General features: G+C 42.4%; 1 protein-coding gene across 1 annotated transcript in view; it reads left to right on the plus strand.

The window, feature by feature from the left end:
• Positions 1–19,951, plus strand: part of PKHD1 (PKHD1 ciliary IPT domain containing fibrocystin/polyductin) — a 409,206-nt gene that overhangs the window by 134,471 nt on the left and 254,784 nt on the right. The window contains exon 37 of the mRNA XM_059701438.1: positions 14,205–14,417. Coding sequence (XP_059557421.1) covers positions 14,205–14,417 — 213 coding nt within the window. The remainder of the gene's footprint in view (positions 1–14,204; positions 14,418–19,951) is intronic.

Here is a 19,951-nt window from a genome sequence, read left to right on the forward strand (position 1 = left end):
ATTCTGGTGGTCAAGCAACTTGACATGACGTGGTCTAGAGATAATGATTAAGAAAGAGCCAATTAGGGGAGCACAAACCCTAGAAATGCCTCTTCCCTTGGTGCTCGGCTTTCAAAAGGAAGGCATTTTGTAATTTCTTATTAATTACGATGCCATCACTTTAAAATACTTCACAGAAACTTGTTCCCAGTCTCTATTGCTGCTTAATGGTGTACTGGTTTCCTTTAATGTGATTTTTCTATTTCTTGGTCTACTGGTGTACACCAAAACACTTAAATGCTTGGCAGGCTTTTGTGTCAGAAAGAACTGAGTCTTAATCTGGGCTCTGTCCCTTACCTGCCTGTGACCTTGGGCATGTTGCATAGCCTGCATAAACCTCGGATTTCGCCCCATTAGGGTCATGCCTCATGTAATGACAGCAGTAGTGACCAAGATGGCTAACATTTATTGTTTGCTACTGCGTGACAAGACTACAATGTATTGTCCAACTCATATGGATGTTTTGAGTATTAAATGAGGCAATATTTGTAAAGCCCTTAGCATAGGACCTAGTCCAGAGTAAGCACTCAATTTATGTTAGTTTTTTATTTTTATTTTCTGACTGATGGGGATAATAGAAGAGATGGCTGGCTATCAGGCCTAAGTTGCAATTTTATTTACAGATAGTGGCTGCTTCTACATACAAAGCTAACTGGGTTATTGAAAGAATTAGCTGGGTAATGAAGTCCTTGGATTGCTTTTGCCTCTGTTATCTTCAAAATGCATATTGAAGTATTTTTCTTTCTGTGGCAAGAGAAGGAAGGACACAGAGGAGGAAGTAGCTGAGTCTATCCATTGGCTTGCCTCCATTCTCCTTGCTATTTTGACTCCTTGGAAATGTGTTTCTCTGGTGCTGTTTGGAATATGGTCTCATTTTCTCCAATTTTTATTTTGAGGACACTCAGATCTTGTTAGTCTGTTATTTTTAGGATTTCAGTGGCGTACAAATGCGTATTCTTGGCTTGTTGAGATGAGGTATCTTCTATTTGACCTACTCCCAAGTTCCATGTAGAATTCTTCATTCTTGGAAAGGGTTTGAGGATTTCAGAGTGAGGTATTTTTAAAAATATGTTTTTGTTGATTTTAGAGGGAGAAGTAGGGAGAGAGAGAAATAGAAACATTGATGAGAGAGAAACATTGATTGGCTACCTCCGGTCGAACCAGAAACTGGAGTATGTGCTTTGATTGGGAATCTAACTGAACCAGCAACCTCGCAATACATGGGATGACACTCAGCAACTGAGCCACATCGGCCAGGGCCAGAGTGAGGTATTAAGTGCTGTGCCCAGCATAGCCGTTTTGATCCAATAGATTATACACATGGTCCCTTCCAGTCAGCACTCAATCAGCCCCAGTTTCAGTAGGTGCATGCTTGCAATGAGCTGGTGTGTTATGAGATAGGACTTCCTAGAATATTATGTAGGGGTGCTCTGTGTATCAGGTCTGTGTGAGTCTCTGGGCAGATTACCTTATGCCTATAGGTATAAGACTTAACAGCTACCAGTGTGTGGATTTAAAGGAAACCCATCTGAAGTCAGGCTGGAGTTTTGATAAAAAAATAAAATATTCTACATTAATATTTCTCTCATAACTATATAATGTCATGCTCAGCATGTCTTGTGGGCTGGTCAAATTTGTCACAAATAGGCAAGTTAAAATAATTTATCTGTAAGTGGGCTGTGAAAGGAGATTGACTGACTGGCTTCCTCTCTCAGCTGAACCACAGCTACCCTTCAAGGCAGGGGATGGGATGATTATGTACAGACAATGTAACAAGGTTGACTCACTGCAGTTTGGTCAATGAACTTGGGGCCTGAGTTCATATTTGAGGCAGCTACAGACTCTCCTGTGGTTTTGGGCAAGGCTCTGGTCCTCAAATCAATGCACAAAATAGAAGTGGTGTTGACTCTCTTCCCTCTATAGGAAGAGAGTGGCTTGTCTGAAACTCTACAGACGTTAATGTATTTGTTTGTGCAATCCTGTGGAGGAAGTACAATAAAGGAGTTAGTAAACTTTCTTATGTTTTCAAGCCTGGTGCTTCCGAAGGGGCTGGGCAGTAATCTAAGGAGAAGCCTGATCAAGAAGTTAGGATCCATAAGGATTAACCTGAGTTTTTTTGAAATCTAGCCTTAATCCTTTTACCTTGTGTATCTCTATGTGTCAGTCTTTTCTTGGTGACAAGTTACTGTTAATTATTTTATGAGAGGTGATTTTTGCCTATGTCCAAAGCTAAGTGTATCATTGATAGAATTTTTAATCAGCTAAGAACTTGAATAATTTTTATATCAATTATTTATAAATTTAATATTAGGGTATGTGTTTTTTTCCTTCACTGTATCTTTTTTGGCAAGGTGCAAATTTGGCTACAAGCTTAAGAAAGCAGGAGCCAGGTCTGCCTTTGCTTACCTTTCCATTGCCAGGACCATTATATCTCTAGGCACATGGCAAGTATTCAAATAATTATTGAATGAATAAACCAATTAATGAATTTCTGACCTGAAGAGGCAGATAAATGTTAGCTATAAATTTCTCTATGATCAGAGTCCTTCCTGGTATCCTCAAATGTTAGTGGATTGGTTCAGATGGTGACCAATTTCATTTACTATTTGTGTATCAGGAGATCAGAGACAAAAGTTTTGTAATGTGGGGGACAGTTGACTCTGAAACCCCTTATTTCTCTCAATCAGGCAATGACTTCCATTATTTACCTCCAGAGAACAGTCCCAGACACACTTGATTAGCCTTAAATGAAAGATAAGCTGTTGCTGTGAGAAGGAACATGCTTTCAATAGATGGACAGCCAGACATTAAACAATTTAGATATTAGACAATTTACAGTTTTATGTCTTGACAACTTCGATATTGTAACATGAAAAATGCTAATGAGAAGTACCAGTCCCTTCCTAGCTCAGAAGCTATAATATTTTCAATAATGAAAGATAAATGTTTCAAACTTTCTTACTTAAAACCCTTCACTGGCTCTCTATTAGCCTTTCAGATCAAGTCTGAGCTCCTTAATATGGCTTGTAGGTCCTTTAGGGCTCGGTCTCTCCTTACCTGTCTACCTCATTTGTTAATGACTCCCACATACTTTTTAATCAAGATTGGGAGTGGAGCTAAATATCTGGGATGCTTTTGTATCTGGGATTCTTGGACAGATTAAAATATATTGGAGAATGAGCATTTTATTACTATTATTTCTTATGTACTATAATATTCTTGTGGGGAGTAGGAGGAATTATCATTTTCTAAATAAATAAGTACTGTGAGGACACAATGATTACCTTTCATTTCTAAAACATTATGCTATTAGCAAAATCATATTTATATTATACAGAGAATAATTATATTTGGAACCTTTTGAATAAAGACCTGGCTCCTGTTTTCTTAAGCTTTCGAATAAATTGCTCAGAGAAGTATATCAAATTGTAGGACTGGTCAAAAATGTGATTTGGTCTGTGCTAATTGAACTTGGATAAATAAAATGAAGGAGATTATTTGAATGAATGAGAAATTTGGTAGCCAGGGAGATTTTTACCTGCCAGATACAGACTTTGGAGAAAGTCTTGTTTTGTCTTTCCTGCCTCTCCCTACAAATACTAGCTTTCTTTCTGAGGTCTTAAGTGAATTTCCAGAAATCCGTGGAATAGCTGAGGGCCTTGAGCACTTACATGCCAGAAGTTTTGTTGGTAAAAGGCAGTAATGGTTTTCTGGAGATGGGGAGGAAATCAAGGTTTAGTTAAACAGTAACTGATAACAGTAGTTTTAATGACAAAGGCATTTATTTATATCTCAGTATTTGAGTTCCTTTAAATATTTCTTTACAATTTCTCTTCCACAAATATGTTGACACTTTGTAATTGGTATAGAGTTAATTCCTTTAGAAGGTTCACTTACTGAGTTTTATGTTTTATAGAAAAAGTAAAAGGTTGAGTCATAACCTTTATCTTCTTTCTCAGTTATCTGTAAAGTTGGCTAATTCACTAAAACTAGGGTATTTCTATTTACCTGTAGTAGTTAAACTCCACGGTGACCTGGATGTGGAGACTGCCTTTTTTATGTTTTGATCTTAGCTCCTAGCAGAAGGGCTGGAAAACAACAGTTACTGTTGGTTGAATGGTGAAGTGAATTAATCCAACCTTGCATTTCTCAACCTGTGAGCTGGTAGCAAACTTCACAAGACTATGGACACCTATAGCCATCACTTAATTTACTGAGAGCCATGATCCTCAAAGTGTGGGTCCCGTCATCAGCAGCATCAAAGGACTTGCTAGAGAGACACATTTTTTGGCCTCACAGTAAACCTCTCTGGGGGTTTACCGAGTTCAATTAGCATTGACCCAATCACAGTTTTGACCAGTCCTACAATTTGATATACTTCTTTGAGCAATCTCTTTATTCAAAAGGTGTTTGAAGACCCTGAGGTGGTGTGGATGGGTGCTCAAGTTTGAGACCCCACTAGCCGAAAACAATAAAAGGAACTGGCAGTCAATTAACTAGGAAGTGTAGCCCAGCTACACTTTTCCCAAAGGCTATGCGACCCTTTGCAAGGAACAGTGGGAACTTGGCTGGAGACCCTGATGGGCCTCTCCCGAGCCTGGCATTCTCCCTTCGCTGCAGCTCTCTCTCCTGCCGGGGAAATCCGAGCTGATGGAAACGGTTCTCCCAACTGCTATTGTTTGTGGCTCTGATTCAGTGCTTTTATTTCAGATCTGTTTTTTCCTCTACATTGCCCATTTGACTGCAGTGCCAGGCTAATTAAGGAATTAGCATGTGGCAGCCATTCCGGGAGGTGTGCGGTTCTTTTCCTGCATTCGGAGAACATTTTTGCTAACACTTTCTAGTTCATATTTTCTTTTTTTAATCAGGCAGAGACATTACAATTAAAATACCGTTAAAGTGATTCTGGCAAGTATTGCAATAAGCATGTTTTTTAATTAAAGGAAGAACAGGGGGGATGCGTAAGCAGCATCAGCTAAAGGGGGGAATTTCATTCGATATCTATTTTAATTGAAATGAAGAAAATAATCAGGAAAAGCAGCAGCAGCAGCAGCCGCAGCCGCCGCCTGTGCCTGTGTGTGTGGCTCCCAGGTTGTTAGGTGTAGGTGTTCTGTGCTTGATTAATTAGTAGCCAGCCAGAGAGTCCATTCCCTTTGCCCCCAATCCTTAAAGCCTGATTTATGCCTCACATCCCCCATGAATATGTGAGGGCTCAGGCATCTATTTCCCGAGCTGCTAGTGGATAGGATTATGGAGCGTGCACTGAGCTCTTGGGGGCTCTCGTTTGAGAGCCAAATTGATTTTCCGCCTCTCTGGCCGGGGACAAGCCCACCTCGAAGGCTTCCAGGCTCTGCTCCAGTGGATCAGGCACAAGTCTAATCCGGATCTTGCCAACAAAGGAAGCTGTGTGCATCCCCATCACGATGCAGGCTTCGGGCTGTGGCTGCCTTCCCTCAATGCCACTCCTCTCCCCTCTTCCTCACCTCCTCCTGACGCTCACTTCCACGGCAGCACCGTGCAGTAGGGTACAGCAGTGTACCCAACTGTGCCGGGATCATTCCGCTGGGCAGAGGAGGGTCCAACCATCTTGAAGGAATGGTGATCTATAATTCCCCAGAGAAAGGGAATTCCACAGGCTTCCCTATCTATTAGACTATTAATGACCAGAAAGGTAACCAGATACAGGCTTTTAAACCTTTAAAGGAATTATTTAGGGTTGACACACAAAGCTGAATGGAGGCTAATCGATTTAGATAATTTACATCTAAAATTTTAGGTTTGTCAGGCTTTGAGCAAATGAAATATCTAGTTTGGGATGAGGATTGATCTATTAATTGGGGTCCTTGGATCCCTCCCTGGCTTTGCCTTCACTGACCTCTGGATTTCCCCTTGTTTAAAACTGGAGCCCCTCTCCTCGGTTCATTTTCTCTGCTGGCATTGATGTCCTCATGAAGCACACTCTTGGCATGCACCCTTTCTCTCCTGAGCCTCCTGAAAATGACATTAAGGGTTTGCCGGCTTTGCCTATCAGCTCCACAGTTCTTAAGAGTTCTTCTGCTGTCTGTCTGTACAGCCTTTTGATTCTTCTCCTAATTCACTGAACTCTTTGACTCACATTCAAGCATCTGCTACTTCTTTTCCATATTCTAGTCTTTAAATATTAATATTTGACAACTTGTGCCCCTTATCCCTGTCCTGCTCTCACTCTACATATTCTCCTAGGGAGACCTCATTCACTTCTATAACTTCAATTCCTATTATTCAACAGGATTTAATCAGCACTTACCAAGTTTCCCATATGCCAGGCACTGTTCTAAGTATAGCAGCTATGGCTGTGAACAAAAAAGGCCAAAATATTGCTCTCGTGGAGTTTATTTCTATAGGGAAATCAGTCAAGTAAGAAAATGATAATTTTTGTTAGATTTTCTGGGCAGCATGGAGAAACATGCAGCAGGGAAGGTGGCGAGGTAGTTTGGTGGTGGTTGGGGTATTTGCACGCAGTGAGGGCAGGGGAACAAGAAGGTAGTGCAGCAGGAGGATGTGAGCCAGGGGTTAGTAGAGAGAGAGAGTGGGCCAGACAGAGGACCAGCCCTGTAGGGTTGGGTAGGCTTTCAGTGAGTGTGGTGGGAGCATTGGAGACTTTGTACAAAGTAGTGACATAAGATTTACACAAATAAAAATCACACTGGGTGCTGATTTAAGAGTTGACTCTGGGGTTGGGGCAAGGGCAGAAGCAAGGAGCTAAGCGAGGGGGTTATTATAATACTCCGAGGATGAGATGAGAGTGACTCACACCCCAGAAACAGAAGTGGTGAGAAGTGGTAGGATCAGGAATATTGAAGAAAGAATGCACACAATTTCCTGAAAGATTGGTCTTAAAGTGCGAGGGAGTGAAAGTTGACTTTAGAGTTTTCAGACTGAGCAATTGAAGGGATGGAGTTGCCAGTTATGGAGATGGTAAGGACTGTGAGCAGGCCTGTGTGGCAAGATGAGGAGGTCATGTTTTGGATATGCCACGTTGAGAAGTCAATAAGACATCTAAGTAGAGATATTGAGTAGGCAGCTGGGTGTATGAGTCTCTATCTGAGGACATTGGTGGGCTTTGGAGATACAAATTTGGGAGCCATCAGCAATGTGCATATGATGATATTTAAAACATCAAGACAACCAAGGTTGATGAGAAAAATAGTCAAGGGACTGAGTCATCGGGAACTCCAAGTGTCAGTATTTGGGATAATCAAGAAGAATCAGGTAGAGGAGGCTGGGGCAAGGCTTGGGAGGCAGGAGGAAAACTTGGAGGCACAGTGTTAGGCAAGTGAGGGGAAGGAGTTTCAAGAAAGGTGTGACCAAGTGTGTCCAATGCTGCTGGCCACTCAGGGAAGGTGAGGAGTGAGCATGAGCTTTGGTCTCAACAATGTGGTTGTAGTTCTGGTGAAGTAGTCAGGCAAGGCCCAAATTCAAGAGAATGGAAGGAAAAAATTGAAGATATAAAGTATAGCCATCTCTTTTGAAGTCTTATTATTGTATGGTAAAATATTTATACTCTACATTTTTCTGTAAGGGAGAAAATAGCTAAAACTGTGTTGTTTGTTTTTCTTAAAAAGCACACAAACACACAACAAATGTTTCTGTGGTATTACAGAGGATGGCTAATTGTAGGGTGAGCCGAAAGCAGGTTTTGATGTATGTTGCAAACATTAGGTAGCTGCTAAAAATCTCCTTTACTTGCCTTTAAAAGAAATAAGAAAGAGGTTTAATGGAAAGAAGTGATTACATGTAAAAAGTTGTGTTCATTTATTTATTTTAGAGGGGAAGTAACAATAATGATGGTTGGTTGATTTTTATAAAATTACCCAAGGTCACTTGTGGGACATACTTAGCTTTCATGAACAATCATAACAAGCAATTTAAGGGTCACAGCCAAAGGCTGATTTCAGCCTTGCTCTTTATTTCAGCTTTCAGAAATGGATCCGAGTTCCATCAAGTGGAGAACTCGAGTCCTCCTACTGCCCTCCCGTCCTCCAGTGACGCTCCTTCAAAGCTGGCCCCCCCACTCCCACCCCCTGTGTATTTATTTTAAGCTAATGAAAGTGTGATGATGAAACACTTGGGGTCCTGGTGTTTAAGCTAGATTAAAACTAAACTTTACATTCTTTCACACCAAGGAGCTTTCACCTTGGTTATCACTTACAATTATTTTAATAAAAAATAGCTGAATTCCTTATCATATCTCTTCTGAACTTACCTCGATTTCATTATACCTGTCACTGATAAAGTGAGGAGGGAATTCTTTGTAGCACAGAATAACAATGATCACATTAATTAATTGGTCCTGTTTATCGTACTGTTGCCAACACAAATCATTCATTTTCTTTGGGCTGAGCTTTTCTCCCTTCATTAACATCATTCTTAATTCCCTTGACATTTTAAAACGACTATCGATTTGTTTCAGTGTGTTTAATATTTTGCTTGATGGTACAAGGGATAAAGGCCAGGTTTATATATTTACCCACTAATCCTTGTAATCTGTCTCAAATCCTTTTTGGAATGAGGCAAGGTATATCTACATTAACAAAATGAAAAGAAATCATATATAAACAAGCCATAGGCAAATGTACTTAGGCTAACACATGTTTTTCCTTAAGTGTAACTCCGATAACAAACCTAATTAATAAAAGAGCTACCTGGGAGTGTTTGCGGAAGTAGATAGGACATGAGTGTCTCTGTCAGGTGGTCCCAGGTGCTGAAGCTTCCTCGGCCAGTTCTGGACTGAAAGAGGAATTACAGCCTCTCTGGCAGCCCACCCAGTTTTGTGAAATAGGGAGGGTGATATTGACCTCATAGTCTTATTCTGAAGGTCATTTCAGACAACGTATCTAAAGATTTTGGCGCATGGTAGGTTCTTAATAAATGTTAGCTCCTTTGTTTTCCCTGTGGTCTTATTTGAATTACTGCCTGTGCATGTTGTATCTCTTTTGATCAAAATTCCAAGTTCACTACAGCAGAGGTGTTGTCAGAAAAACATGGGTTTTGTGTTTCTGTCAATGTCCAACACACACCTGACTGCATTCTTACAGATGTAGATGTCAGATGTCCCAGAGCTAGAGTGAATGCATGCATCTACTCTCCACTTCACCAATGAGAGAAAGGACCATCCTTAGGCCCTGAATAGGACAGGTTTGGGAACTGAGTAATCCTCTGAGGCCCAGTAATTTTATGGGGCTCCCTGAGGGTCATTCAGAGGCCAACAGTGGAGTCAGGACAGGAACCTCAATTCCATACCCTACCTCTACCACTTACTCATCAATTTCAGTTCAGATTTTCTGACCATTTATGATGGAGGAGTCCTGCCAAGCAAATCATTGGTCCACCAGTTGAAGATAATTAGCTGGGACATTAATCAAATGTGGTTGTGAGCGAAAAAAGTTTTTAGTAAACATAAGAAAATGACCTGTGCCCACAGGTCACATTTTTTCCCTCTTGTTCACAGCAGGATTCATTATTATTACTGTATTTCTGATGATTATTCTTGTCATCATCATGACAATGAGAAGGAAAATTAAAGTAAAAATTCCAAGTTGGTCCTTTGAAAGACTGGGAAGCAGGGTAGTACCACTGTAACCTTAAGCCTACAGATCACCAAAGGATAGTTTCTTGCTTCGTGGATAGTTTACCTCAGAGTATGTAAGCTCTATGTTCCATATTTGAAAGGAAAAGTCAGGATTACCAGCAATGGGATGTTGGAAGGATGTGGTCTAGTGGTACTAGTGTGATGGAGCAGCTGTGGAAATAGAGCAGTAATGGCAATAGTGGGGGAAGTAAAGGTGTGTATGATGATAGGAGTAGACACCACTATATTATCTATTAGGATCTGAGCCAAGACTAGGGACCAACAATGGTCCCTTGAAAGCATCATTTCAAGAAATCTCACTGTAATTTTCTGAGGGAAGAACTCTACATTTTTCAGACAGAAAAACTGGATACCTACGTGGGGTGTGTTGTTCTTAATTGTGAAAAGAAGGAACACTTTAAGAGGTTGAGTCTAAGCAAACATCCTGTGGCTGCTTTACATATGGAGTGTGGTATGGGCTTTAGGATTGAAGACTAGAAGGGCCGGTGAAAGGGGCTGAGGGAAGCTGAAGAGGAATGTTAGACAGACAATTGGGGAAGAAAGGGCCTCTACAGTTGACTGTTGGGTCAAATGTCTATTGGTCACTATCTGTGGACTAATGGGAGTAAACATTAGTGAGTAAGTGACTGAAGGCATCTTAGTCTTATTCTTCTCTCTCTCTCATTCCTCCAGTACATATCTGGGAAACAACAGCAATTTAACTCAGTAATTCGGCACTTTGGATTTAGGACTTTGGCAGATGAAGAGTGTCTTCCCTTCACTGGCCCTCACCAGGACCTTCCTTGTTATAATAGAATCTGTATTTTGAGCAATTTCTGACACCGGGCCCTCTCCACATCCTTGCCTATCTTCAGCTCAGTAAGACAATGTATGGACTTATAAATTAAATGTAATAACATCCTTTCTGAGAAAATGGGAGTATGTGTGTGTTTGTCCATAAAGGTATACATTCAGGTACAAACCAGATTTTCTAAAAAGATATACCATTTATTGATTTACTCAACAATGATACATTAAGTGCTAATTACCGATTGGTCACTGTTCTAGACACTAAGGATATAGACGTGAACAAAGCAGATAAGTGCTCTCATGAAGCATGCATTCCTATAGGGGGAGGGCAGACATTAAACATGTTAAGTGTTCTGAAGAAAAATATATTTGGGTCAGAGGTAAGGGCATTCTATTTTACATAGACTGGAGAGGTAGGCCGTAGTGAGAAGTTAATCCTTGAATAGAGACAAGGGGGAGTGAGGCACATGGGTATCTGCAGAAGAACATTCCAGGTGCTGAAAGAACATATGTACAAGCCTGACTTGTTTGAGAACCAACAAGCAGGCCAGTGTGTTTGCAACAGATGAATCACAAAGTAAGTTTTAAAAGATGATGATGCGGGGGTATCAGAGATGGGGTGGCAAATCAAAAGGGGCTTTTTGTAGCCCAATGTAAGGACTTTATTTATTCTGAGTGAGATAGAAAGTTATTATGGGGTTCAGAAAAGAAGACCCAGGTGTTCCCCATGTAAAGTCGCAACCCTGACCACTTTGTTAGAGGATAGAAGAGTCTAGTGCAGTGCTTTTGCAAACCACTTACAAAATGGGAGATAGATTTAATAGCTCCTTCAGGTTAAAGTGTTAATTATTAATTATTTTGACACTATTGAAAAAATTCTGCTTAAAATATAAAGATTTTAAATTCTTTTAAAGGAAAGTATTAAAATAATGAAAGTATGTTTTAATATCCTAAGCGTTTATTTCCATGATATACAAATGATCCTAATATATAAAAACCCTGGGTCATAACGACTGGTCATGACCAAGGCTTGACCAACTGGAAGTCAGTCCTGTAGCAACCCAACACTGACTGCTGAGGGGGCTGCGAATCAGGGCCAGAGAGAGGCCTGAAGAGAGAAGCAGAGACTGATCCATTGCCTCTGTGGCAGCTTTTGATCAGCACTTGCCTCTCTCTTTCTTTCCCAGTCTGGCCAGCAGCCATGCCTCCATTTCTCTCCAGGCCTCCACCGGGGCGGCTGATCAGCCACTCCTTTCTGATCAGGCCCTCTTGATAGGCCCAGAGACGCTGACTGGCATAGGAACCGACCAATCAGAACAGAATCTGGGTGCTATGAGGATCGAATGGCTGCCTAGGAGGCAGAGCTTTTGACGTTGATTGGCATAGGAACTGACCAATCAGAACCAAATGTGGGTGCTGTGAAGAACCAATGGCTGCCCAGGAGGAAGAGCTTTTGATGCTGAATGGCATAGAAACCGACCAATCAGAACCAAATTGGTCAGCAGAGGAGGGCAGTTGCGGGCAAGATCAGGCCTGCAGGGGCGGGCAGTTGGGGGTGAGATCAGACCAGCAGGGGAGGGCCATTGGGGGCAAGATCAGGCCAGCAGGGGAGGGCCATTGGGGGTGAGATTAGGCTGGCAGGGGAGGGCAGTTGGGAACAACCAGGCCTGCAAGGTAGGGCAGTTAGGGGAGATCAGGCAGGAAGGCAGAGGAAGTTAGGGGCGATCAGGCAGGCAGACAGAGAGGTTAGGGGTGATCAGGAAGGCAGACAGAGAGGTTAGGGGTGATCAGGCAGGCAGACAGAGGGGTTAGGGGAAATCAGGCAGGCAGGCAGAGGCCGTTAGGGGTGATCAGGCAGGCAGGCAGGTGAGCAGTTAGGAGCCAGTGATCCCAGATTGTGAAAGGGATGTCTGACTGCCGGCAGTCAGACATCCTCCAAGGGGTCCCCAATTGGAGAGGGTACAGGCTGGGCTGAGGGACCCCCCCCCTGCCTTCTGTGCACGAGTTTCATTTTATTTTAAAACTAGAGGCATGGTGCATGAATTTGTGCACCAGTTTGGGGGGGGGGGTCCCTCGGCCTGGCCTGTGGGATCGGGCTGAAACTGGCTCTCTGACATCCCCTGAGGGGTCCTGGATTACAAGAGGGTGCAGGCCAGGCTGAGGGACCCCCTCGGTGCACAATCAGGGCTGGGGAGGGACGCGGGAGGTTGATCAGCTGGGGAAGGACCATGGGAGGGCTCCATGGCATGTCCGGCTTGTCTTGCGCAGTCCCATTGGCTGGGCCCCAGCATCAAGCTCATCTACCGGTCAGAGCATCTTCCCCCTGGTGGTCAGTGCACATCATAGTGAGCGGTTGAGTGGTCTTAGCATATCATTAGCATATTATGCTTTGATTGGTTGAACGGACAACTGAATGACTGGACACTTAGCATATTAGGTTTTTATAATATAGGATAACATTCCTATTTTACAGAAAATTTCAATATTAGAGCAAAACAGTTTCTGTATCAGTTAAGGTTATTTGATTGCAACTATCTTTTTAAAAGGCATAAATATTATATGATTTCACTTATATGTGGAATCTAAAATGCAAAATAAACAAAAAAATAAAAGTCATAGAAAATTTATAGGAAATTCAAACTCATAGGAAAGTGGAAAAGAATTAAGAAGAACAAAAACAAATAGATCAAGGAAGTTTATTGAGAAGGTATTGGGTAGTTTACAGAATTGATGGGAAGTGTGGAAAATCAGGTATAGAAGTAATGGCATTCAGGGAGTTTTGGAGGGGCTTGGCAGATGGGGGGTTCAGAAGTAGGAACTCTTTTTGGGCTCATTATGTATCACCACTAGAATTACTGAGGTCTAAGTATTTCCAGTCATCTCTTCCCTTTGCTCCAGATTTCCTTTTGAAGTCTGGGTACATGACTCAGGCTAAGTAGGATAGGACACCATGACTGACAGTCCCACTCAACTCTTTTCTATAGAGCAGAGCAAATCCTTCAGGAAATTAGAGTCTATTATGAAAAATACAGTGGTTGTTGGTCAGCTAAAATGTTTCACATGTCATGATGGTAGCCCTAATTACACTTCCTTTTACCACAGTTCTTATAATTTTGACACATTTTCTTCTATTCCTATTTTCTGTCCACTTGTTACCCAGTTTTTCTTAAACTGATTTTTTTTTAAATCCTCACCTGAGGATATTTTTTTCCATTGATTTTTAGAGCAAGTGGAAGGGAAGAGAGGAGGAGATAGATAGATAGAGAGAAACATCAATATGAGAGAGACACATCTCTCATATTGATTGGTTGCCTCCTGCACATGCCCTGATCTGGCCGGGGTTGGAGCCTACAACCCAGGCACATGCCCTTGACAAGGAATTGAACCCAGGACCCTTTGGTGTGTGGGCTGATGCTCTAACCATGGAGATACCCTGGCAGGGTTTTAACTGAATTTTTATATGCTGCTTTTATCTGCTGCTAAATGGTAAAAATGATGACTTTCTCATGACTTATTTAACCAGTCCTAAATTGCTGGACATTTAGGCTATTGTTATTAAAAATAATATAAATAAAGGAGCAATGAATAGTGATAACTAATCTAAACTGGCTTGGTAATACAGTGCTTCTGGGTCTGGGTGTTTGATACACTCAATTGTGCTTCTACAAGAGAATATAAACACAGAGGATTTCATCAAACATTGGAATTGTCAACAAGACTGAAAAGCTTCTTTTTTGGCCATTAGGAGGCAAGCTGATTTTCATGGATCAAGGAACCATTGAGCTCAGGGCGCACTCCATCCTTGTTTCTGATGGTGGAGAGCTCCGGATTGGATCTGAGGACAAGCCCTTCCAAGGCCAAGCTGAGATCACACTGTATGGGAGTTCCCACTCTACCCCCTTTTTCCCATATGGAGTCAAGTTCCTGGCTGTGAGGAATGGAACTCTTTCCTTGCATGGTGAGTAGGACAGCTGACCAGAGGAAATGAGGTAGGGCTTTGTCCAGCCAATGTGGGGGCAATGGGGAAAATTATTAAACTACTTATAGTCTTTGGTTATTAGTTGCTGAGGCGACAAAGTTAGAATGCGGGCACTACTTCCTTAAGTGAGAAATATTAACTGTCATGATTCCTGTGGCAGAGGACACTATCATTCTCCATTATTTGCTCCCCTTTCTGTAAGAGGATGATACGCCTCTTCCCACGGTCAGATGGCTTTCAGTGCCTTCCTGTGCATGGAGCACACTTCCCTGTCCCACTGAGAGTGGCCTTAGCCATGGACTTGCTTCAATCAATGGAATGTGAGTGGATATGATGTACTGCAAGGGCCAAGTAGAAGTTTTAAGAGCTGTTGCAATGCTTTGCCCTTTGTTCTCTGTTTGAGAATAGCCTGTCCTCAGCATTGGACTCTGAATAATGACAACCGGGGCACAGCTGCAGATGACCTGCTCTCGTGTATGTGAGTGAGGAACAAACCTTGGTTGTCATAAGCTACTGAGATTTGTGTTTGTAATTGCAGCCCAATGTAGTGAAAACCAAGTGACACAATTGCTTCACATACTCTGATGGCTGTACACACTGATGGCATCATGAACTAAATGGAGACAATTTCATTTTGTTATAGTTGTGGCTGAACCTCCTGTGAAGAGGGTTCAGTTAGAGTTCCTCTTAGATTTTTGGTTCAAATGTGTTGGGTATTTCTCAGAGAAAACAGGGATTAGGCTGCAATGTGTTTCTGCTCCTATTTTATTTGCCTTTTTTTTTTTAAGAAGGAAATTTCCTCTTTTTATTTTATTTTTAAAAATTTATCTTTCTTATTGAAAGTTATACAGATGTACCCCTTTTCCCCCCATTGACCCCTTCTAAGCCCTCCACTGGTCAGGCTTATTTGCCTTCTGATCATTATTACCACTTTGAAACATGAACATTTTTATTTTCCTTGAGATTCAGGATATTACTGACTGTGCCAGGAAAATTCTTAATATCAACTGGAAAATGTAAATATAAAATAACTAGTGGCCCGGTGCACAAAATTCGTGCACATTAAAAGGGAATTAATTAGAGGAAATATTTTCATATTGCTACTTGGCCTTTCTCTAGAATACAAGTGTCAGAGATGAAAGAAACTTAGTAAAATGTATATGAAAATCTCCCTCTTGTCAGAGTCTGGGGTGCACCATGGGACCCAGAGTCAAGTCCCCGCCCACCTGCCTGCACCTTGAAATCACGCAAGACCCAGACCTGGCCGGCCCCACCCCAGTCAAGCACTGCAGGGCGGGGGGGCACATCCTCAGGTCCCCTGGCCCCAGCGCCAGAGCTGGGGCACAGCCTCAGGTCCCCTGTCAAGCCCCTCCAGGCGGGGGGAGCAAACTCAGGTCCCCTGGCCTGGCGCTGAGGTGCAGGGCATGGCCTCAGGTCCCCCTGTCCTGGTGCGAGGTCATGAGGGCACAAGGGCATGACAACCATTTGCATATTAGCTCTTTATTATGTAGGATGAGTTTTAATTATCTTTTAGTGGATACTCATATACTTTGGGTTACATAGCATGAGCCAAAGGCAGATGAAAAATATGATCTCCAGATAGTGGCCAGTCTCTAGGAATCATGATATTGTCTGCATTGGCATTCCTGGGCTGGCATAACCAAATAAAACCCCATTCTTTGTCACGGAATAATAATTCTAGACATGGGCATTTAGCTATGCTGAGGAGTCTGCCATTTTGTTCTGTCAAGCCCTGTCTATTACAGTGAGCCTCAATCATTGTCTCAAGGCTTCCTTGGAAAGGAAGCAAAATCAATATTTTTTGTTAAGTATCCACTAAGTATTGACTATGGATCAGCCAGAGTGCTAGGCACTGGGGATACATTTTATCAGGTTTGAAAAACCCATAGACATTCAAAATAAGGAGGACTTTTTTCTCCTATCTTTATCAGCAAGCGCTTATATTAATCTTGTAACCCAGAATCCGTGAGGGTCTTCTATCTATTCACACATCAGCCACAGTCTTCAAATGTTTGCTTTAGTCCAACAGCTACTTGGGAAACCCACCCAATGTGTTGCTGTTTGCCTCTGAGAAAACATAGCTGGAGAGGAAGAGGGCACATCACTGTTCCTACCAGCCCATAGACCATCCGAAGGACCTTGAATCCTAATAGGGATCCTCTGGTTTGAGAGCCACTGTCCTCTATGACGCATATGACAAAATCCTTGCTAGAAATGGAAATTCAAATGGAGAAGAGTGAAAACTCTCCTAATTCTTTCACCCTGCCTTTTTTTTTTCTTTTTTACCCCAGAGCTTTTCATTTTCACATACTATTATGAAGGATCAGTGAAAGAGTTAATAAATACACTTTTTTGCCTGTATTTTAAATGTACCCTGTGCTCCTAAGCTTTTATGTTTAAATAGATGTCAAGTTAAGAGAATCCCGAGTGTCATTTCTTGCAATCAATAGGGGGCAATTGAAGCAAAGTACATGCTTTTAATATGTTTTGAGATTCTGAAAGTTAAAAAAAATGTTGCCTTGTGATGTTACAGGATATTGAGAGTGTAGACATCTCTTCGCCTGCTCCCCTGTTTCTGTCTTCTCCCCTGCTCTTCAACCTTTCCCCATAACCCCCAGCTCCCATCTTCCCTGTATTCCCAGGGTTAGGTTGTCATCAACAACTGTTCCCCCAAAGCCCCACCAATATAGTAGTGATGGGAATCTCTCCCAAGACATAGAGCTTGCACACCGGACACAGGCAGAATCAAGCTGTTTTCCACTCTGACATGATGCTGCTGCATCTCACTCATTTGAAAGAAATGTGATGTGGGAAAGATCTTACCACTAGGAGAGTGTCTCCCTTCGCGCAGTCTCAGTCAGAGAATTCAGTCACAGACAGAATTCATCAATCCTCTCCCTTCGCCTTCCTCCCTCACCACCTGAGGTCTCAAACAGATTTTCCCTCCAGCATGGCGGTACATCATAGTTAAAATCGTTACGTAATTTTGCTGGCCTTTTCCCAGGGCCAGAGGTGGGTCTGCTGACACTGGGGCTTTGGGGAGAAACTAATTTTCTTTGGTTGTCAAGTATGCAAAACAGGGAGCGACTTGATTCACAGCTTGGCACCCAGAAGGTCCCTAATGACCTGGGGTTCACTCAGCTTCCAGGATGATCAGTGAGGAGGTTCACCAACTTTAGTGCCTAGAAGACTCTTCTCCAGGAGGTTTCTACAATGCAGGTTTCTGGGTCTCACCCCCAGAGCTTGGCTCCAATGGCCTGAGGGGGACCCAGGAATGTGCACTTCAATGGATCCCTCGGATGATTTGAGTGGAGTATCCCACTGACTGCACTTGGAGAAGTGCTGTTTTTAGTGGTTAATAGTTTTGGAATCATAAATTAGTGCAGGTCTGCCGCTTATCAACGGTGACCTTGGGCAAGTTAATTTCCCTAAAAGCAGGAAAACACAATCTTCACCCCCTAGACTTACTGCTTGTGAACTGCTCGGAAGCATCAGGTACTTGCTAACACTCAAGCAGTGTTAGCCACGGCTATTTTGATTATATTCTTTTTTTTTTTTCTCCCATTGAGTATCCAATGTCAATGATCTCATTTTCTTTTAGAGGGGCCAGGGAGGGACCTCTCTTTCAAAATTTGGCATGAGGCTAGTTCTGCCTAGAGATTTCTCTCCTTGTTAATTTCTGTCTACTTTTTTCCAAAGCAAGAGAAGGATTTTAGCTCTGGAGATCACGAGGCAGCCACATTCCCAGGCAGCTCCTGTTCTGTTCCCACACCTAGTGAAGAACACCTTTTGATTGTAATCTCTCCTGGTGCAGCTGTTTCCCAGCAGTGAATAACCACCATTCCCGGGCGTGGTTACAATAAAGGCTTCTTGGAAATCATTTTCATGCTCCTCAGTTTAGCCAGAAGCGGAGCACTGCTGAGCAAATGAAGCGTTTTGCAGGCGTTTTATTCCTAGCATGCAACAGTAAGAGGCCTGACTGATGGAGACCAATTTAACTCCAGCTCGGGTCCTAGAGAATCACACAGATGGGTCTGCGGGTCAGTCATACAGCTTTCCCCACCTTCTCCTTCCCGTCTCATTCTTCATTGCCACCCCTGTAACCTTTCCGCTCAGGCTGGTTTTTATCATAGATTAAAATTGCTAAGCAAACAGGCTTTGCTGTTCAGCTGTCACGAGGAAGGATGGAGTTGAAAGCACATTTCATGTTTTTCTTTTAATGTAGAAAAATGCATTCATGTGCACGCACATGCACACACATACACCTACAAGAACACTCAGCCACACACAACACTCTCTCTCTTTCTCTGGGTTTGGGAGTGGATTGGGGCAGGGCGTGTTCTGAATCTCTCATGGAGTTCAGTGGCTCAGGGAGTTCTGTCCACTACTCACTTGGATATTTAATATGACTAAAGGGTCTCAGGATCCCTCCAAGAGGGGCAGTCTGGGGTTTGGGTAGTTGTAGTCAATAAGGAAATTTCACTCTTGCCTTTTGCCTTCCTCACTCTGTCTGCCAATCCAGGTTCACCACCCTAAACCGAGTGCCAATCACATGTCACTTTTCAAGGGGTCGCTGTCAGCCTGGGCAACTTGAATTTTTGACAATGTAATTACGGCCCTTGCTTCCACAGTGGGAGTCTGAACAGCATGGCGGGGCTTTTATTGATTGTTCAGCAGGGAAATTTATCAATGTCTCTCACTTCATTTCTAGTTCCTCCCTGAGAAATTTGGCTGACAGTTTCTTAGGAGCAAAAGCAGTCTTATGGCCTTGAATGGAGTTCTGTCTTTGTCCTTTTTAAGAAATTTACAAGATACGGGCATTAAATATAAATGGAAGTTTCTGAGAAAAGCTAGTATGTGGGTGTATGATTGAGGGAAAGCACTAGAGCAGTCATTACAAAGAGGAGAATTTGGTAGGTATAAATAAGACCAAAGTAGTCTAAAGAAATAAGTTTAAATATGGCTTATTTTTCTTTTAAAAGTACCTAGTATCTATATGCAAATTCTATGCTTTTAAAATGATTGTACCTGGCACTGTTACTGTAGCTGCCAACTGATTCTAGGCCAGGGGTGGGCAAACTTTTTGACTCGAGGGCCACAATGGGTTCTTAAACTGGACCGGAGGGCCGGAACAAAAGCATGGATGGAGTGTTTGTGTGAACTAATATAAATTCAAAGTAAACATCATTACATAAAAGGGTATGGTCTTTTTTTTTTTTTTTTTTAGTTTTATTCATTCGGCCCGCGGGCCGTAGTTTGCCCACGGCTGTTCTAGGCTGTCTTAAAGCACAGTCTTGGGGCATGGTGTACACAGGTGTGTAGGAGAGTGTTCCTGGTCAGTGGTTTCCATACTGTGCTCCCCCAAATCCAAAGGCTTCTGGGAGAAGCTTCAGGTGTTTCACAAACAATGAAGTGTTTGGGGAGGGGGGTCAAGCAATCAAGGTTTAAATTGCTCAAGTAACTAATTTATTGTTCTTTATTCTATATTTGCA

This window comes from Myotis daubentonii, chromosome 6 (assembly GCF_963259705.1).
Source record: "Myotis daubentonii chromosome 6, mMyoDau2.1, whole genome shotgun sequence".
NCBI classification, from domain to species: domain Eukaryota; kingdom Metazoa; phylum Chordata; class Mammalia; order Chiroptera; family Vespertilionidae; genus Myotis; species Myotis daubentonii.